Source organism: Trematomus bernacchii, unplaced genomic scaffold, assembly GCF_902827165.1.
Source record: "Trematomus bernacchii unplaced genomic scaffold, fTreBer1.1, whole genome shotgun sequence".
NCBI classification, from domain to species: domain Eukaryota; kingdom Metazoa; phylum Chordata; class Actinopteri; order Perciformes; family Nototheniidae; genus Trematomus; species Trematomus bernacchii.
Window position 1 is genome coordinate 2,113,583 of NW_022987588.1, and position 4,268 is coordinate 2,117,850.

The window sequence follows — 4,268 nt, forward strand, 5'->3', positions numbered from 1 at the left end:
AATGTAATTACTGGCCAGGACCATAAAGTCATTTAGGCCAGACGTCTAGCCATTTCTATAGCTTTATTGGACCACGTTTCTTCCTGCTTTAAAGTAATTATTCGTACAAGTTGGACAATAAATTGGAAATCCGCCGCAACACCTCTCCCAATCGTAAATACTTTTGTTCTTTTAAGTTTCAATTCCACTGTTTGGAAAATGAAGTGACAACAACAAAGTAGCCTAAAGACAGATTTGAATGGGATATAAGAGTAGCCTACGTTTATTTGCAGATTTGTTAGCTGCAAATAAGAAAATTGTCAAATCTGTCAAACACTAACTATTTCGTTAAGTTGTGTGTTTCATGCTCAAAGAATGCAGCTGTAATTCATGCTGCATAGTCTTACTGAAAGCAAGGCTTCAGCGGATATGTTTGACCTTTCATTTCCAAACTAAAATAAGCCTCGATAAGATAACCCATCAGTATGGTAAAATCGTGCTGAAAAATATGTAAAATGCATTTAAGGAAAACAAGTAGTCCACGCATTGATGTTGAAGAGTAAAATGACTAATTGATTTGGTTTGTGTAAAATAAAAAACACACGTCTATATTTTCTTTCTCACATAATTTATGGGCCACAATTTCAAAACAAAAGCCCTTGTGAAAATGTATCAATGCACGTTTTACTGATGGGATATATCCGTGTGTGTGTGTGTGTATGTGTGGGTTTGTGTGTGTACAGACCACAAACAGCAGTCAAAGCGGTTCAGCTGTGAAAATGTTTTATATACAACTCCAAATTCTTAACAAAAGCAAGAGGCTACACATAGTTTCCTAAATCTGACAAACTGCTTGCGGTTGTGTGTAAAACAGAAAATATCACAAGAAACAGTATTTGAAGGGTACTCTGAATCTCACCAAAACTCTCCTGCACATGTGATTGTTTTGTATATTTGGCCAACACGTTAGGACACGAACACGCAATATTACACTACACCTAGAGGATCTAAAAATGAAAATGGCTACCGGGGATCCTAACCAAAATGAATATAATTGTTCAGATGGCTTCCTTGGTACAAATGTGTCAAATGGCTGTGATTTTAGAGCAGATCCTTGCCGTTCCTCTCTCTGTTCATCTTCTTCATTTTCATCCTCCTGTTCTGGAACCAGATCTTCACTTGTCTCTCGGTTAAAGTCAGAATGCGGGCCACTTCAAAGCGTCGGTCTCTTGTCAAATACATGTTGAACAGGAACTCTTTCTCCAGCTCTAAAGTCTGATATTTTGTGTACGGGCATCGCTTCTTTCTCGTGGAGCGTGCGTGAATCCAGTTTACTGAAGGGTTGCCTGAAAAACAGATATAAATGAAGTATAAGGACACATGTTATGAGGATGTTTTTATTTATTTAAAAGTGTATTCAATTGTCCTTAAATGATGATTCTGGGACCCATAAGCTTACTGGTGTGTTTGCAGGTAATTAAAAGCAAAATGAGAAATCGTTGAATGTGATAATGCGTAAAGATGAGTATTTCCATTACATGTTTTCTTGTTTTTACCAGCAGGTAAAATAACATAATAGAGAAAACAACATATATGTATACTTATATATCCCTAACGTCTATAGCTCATGAAAAATCTAAAATAAAGGAGCAATGTTGCTGTTTAGGGCGTCCTATGACATGACAAACTTTAGGATCCCCTGCAATAACCCGAGCAGGGCGGGTTTTCTCCCTTTCGGAGCCGAGGTATAGTACGAGACACTTTTATAGGTTAGTAAAACCTCCAGTTTTACACACCCAGCTCATACAGTTCTTAGGGTTGTAAATCAGGATTAGCTTTTTGGTTTACTTACTTTGGTCAAGTTGTTGTTGTTTCTCTTCTTTGGGCTCGCTGTGGCTCGAAAGCTCACTTCCACTTTGCTCTTTGGTCGCCTTTTCTGGACACTCTGATACTCCACACGCGAAATCCCCGCCGACCGGCCGAGCCTCTGCCTCTAAAGAGTCGTTCTCCGTAGCTTTCGGTGGCAAGACCTCCGGCTTTGTCCCGTACGGCCGACTGCTGGGGTGAAATCCGCTGAACGAAACGTGGTTGGAGATGGGGTCCATCCAGGAGCGGACGCCGACATATCTACCGTCCGAAGCGGGCAGATGGGACTGGTGGTGGTGGTGATGGTGTACGTACGGATGATAAATCCCCTGCGGGTGAACCGAGGACCAAGACGACGAAAAAACGGCGGACTTTGGCGCAAAATTGCATGAGGAAAAGTCTGCGTTGTCCCCGGCACCTGGCGGCCTCGGGGTCACCGTGTGCGGAGCTTGAAGAAAACGAGCACCGTACACATCCTCCGGTTCCTGCCCCATGATAGCGTCCACATAGCAGTTACTGAGAGTGCCACTGGAAGACATTTTTTGATCTCTTCCTACTCATATAATAAGGGTTGCACTGTTACGGGAAGCTTCCCTCTATGAACAATCATAGTATTTTTTGCTGGCCTGCATCTACAGGGATTGGTTACATGGATCACGTGGTCATATTTACCAATACAGCGAGTAAATCAATCCTGCCCTTGCTCTCTTTCTTTTCCTCGTCAGGTTTAATTTAGCTTTTCATTTCACAAATAATAAAAAGGCCCCATCATATGTGACTGGAGGGAGAGTGAAATCACTCAAATGAATTCAAATTATTATCTTTTCTATTTTTTTCATTTGCGGGTGGTGCAGGACCCTGCAACAATGCAAGCAGGTCAGAAAAAGGAATAAGACACATTTCCCCCCCTCCACAGTCAAACACCCCGTGTCTTAATGTTATAGGAAACTCTTCTAATATCGTCCTGATACCCTCAATGCTAGTAAAATTCTTTATAGACTTACGGAGTCCTCGTAAAATAGATGTAATAACATGCTGTAAAATAACAGTCGCCATTTCCGCTCACAATGCAGTGAATCCTTTGTTAATAATAGGCTAGAAAACCTATTTTCAGGGTTGTTTTAATTTTTAAAAGCTAAGCCGGAAACGCTAGTTGTGAAATAGTTGTATTCATTCAAAGGAGGGCAATAATGTCTTTATGCATCAATAAATGTTTTATGAGGTGCGTGTGATTATACATGCCGTCAATAAAAAAAGAAAAGACTAGGAGAAGCTTAGTCCATCTGTATGTTGCTATATGGAAGGTGTAATTCAACTCTAATATACATATAGTTCTTTTTGAGCAGAAATACACATTTTCGCTTGTTTTGAAACATTCTAAGTGTACCTTCAGTCCAGAAAAATACGCACATTAATCGCCAAGTATTAGGACAAATCTGCAGACTGCAATTCAGAGGGACCGTTTCATCTCAGATCATCTGAACATATAAAGTTATTCCTCACCATGAGAATAATAATAGCTACGTGGCTACTGAGGCCTGTGTCGCTCGGAGGGAAGGAAATGCTGAGGCTTGCCTGTGAATTTGTGCTTGAACATAACTTAGTCCGCCTGATAGTTTCATATAGACTGTTAGTTTAGCAACAAACAGGCCTGGAAATTAAAACACAATTTGTATTTCATATCACAGCCTCCGACTATATTTGTCCATGTTGCTGCACTCTTCGTACGCAAAGGCCGAGACATTTCGATATGTTTTTTTATTTATTTTTTAATACGTTTGATTTAACAAACATCAATCTTACATTTTGTCTTTAAGGAGATTAAATATAATTGATAAGAATTTGCTAAATCCTGTACAAAACACATGCATTGAAATGCTAGTAGCCCACTAACTAAACATTGTTTAGTTTAAAAACTAAACAATGTTTAGTTAGTGGGCTTCTAGCATTTCAATACGCTACAAGCTCAAGATGTAGGCTATACAATTGAGATCTAATTTAGTGAAAATAGAGCTTAATTGTACACATATAGACAGCATTTACGCACAGAAGTATACTGCGCATTAGGAACATTTTGGAACACCATTTATTTTCGTGCTACAAAGTGCAAAAGGCTCCTTTAGAAAATCTATTTTATTTTCCTCCTCTTCATAACCGTTTTAAGGAAACTAATGTCTGCGTCAATGCAAATACCGCAGATTCCGGCGGTGGCATAGCAGTCACTAATAAGATGATGTCAGATGAGAGACTTTGGTATAGCACAAACAAAAACAAAACAAGATTATTTGACAATTTATTGCAAGATACATGCCACAAACATGCAACAATTTCACAGATTAACATTGTATTCCGCCATAGAAACATTTCACTGTTGAGCAAATGGCTTGCACTTACTGCAAAACAAATGTTGCACTATACAAGAC

The 4,268-nt window shown here is 39.3% G+C and overlaps 1 protein-coding gene across 1 annotated transcript; it reads right to left on the minus strand.

Annotated features, from left to right (window-relative positions):
* Positions 1 to 766: 766 nt before the first annotated feature.
* On the minus strand, positions 767 to 2,406 carry hoxd9a (homeobox D9a). The gene is given in 3 exon segments (XM_034128820.1): positions 767 to 1,325; positions 1,832 to 2,387; positions 2,389 to 2,406. Coding segments are annotated over 3 exon segments (819 nt in total). The 3' UTR covers positions 767 to 1,080.
* Between the last annotated feature and the right edge of the window lie 1,862 nt (positions 2,407 to 4,268).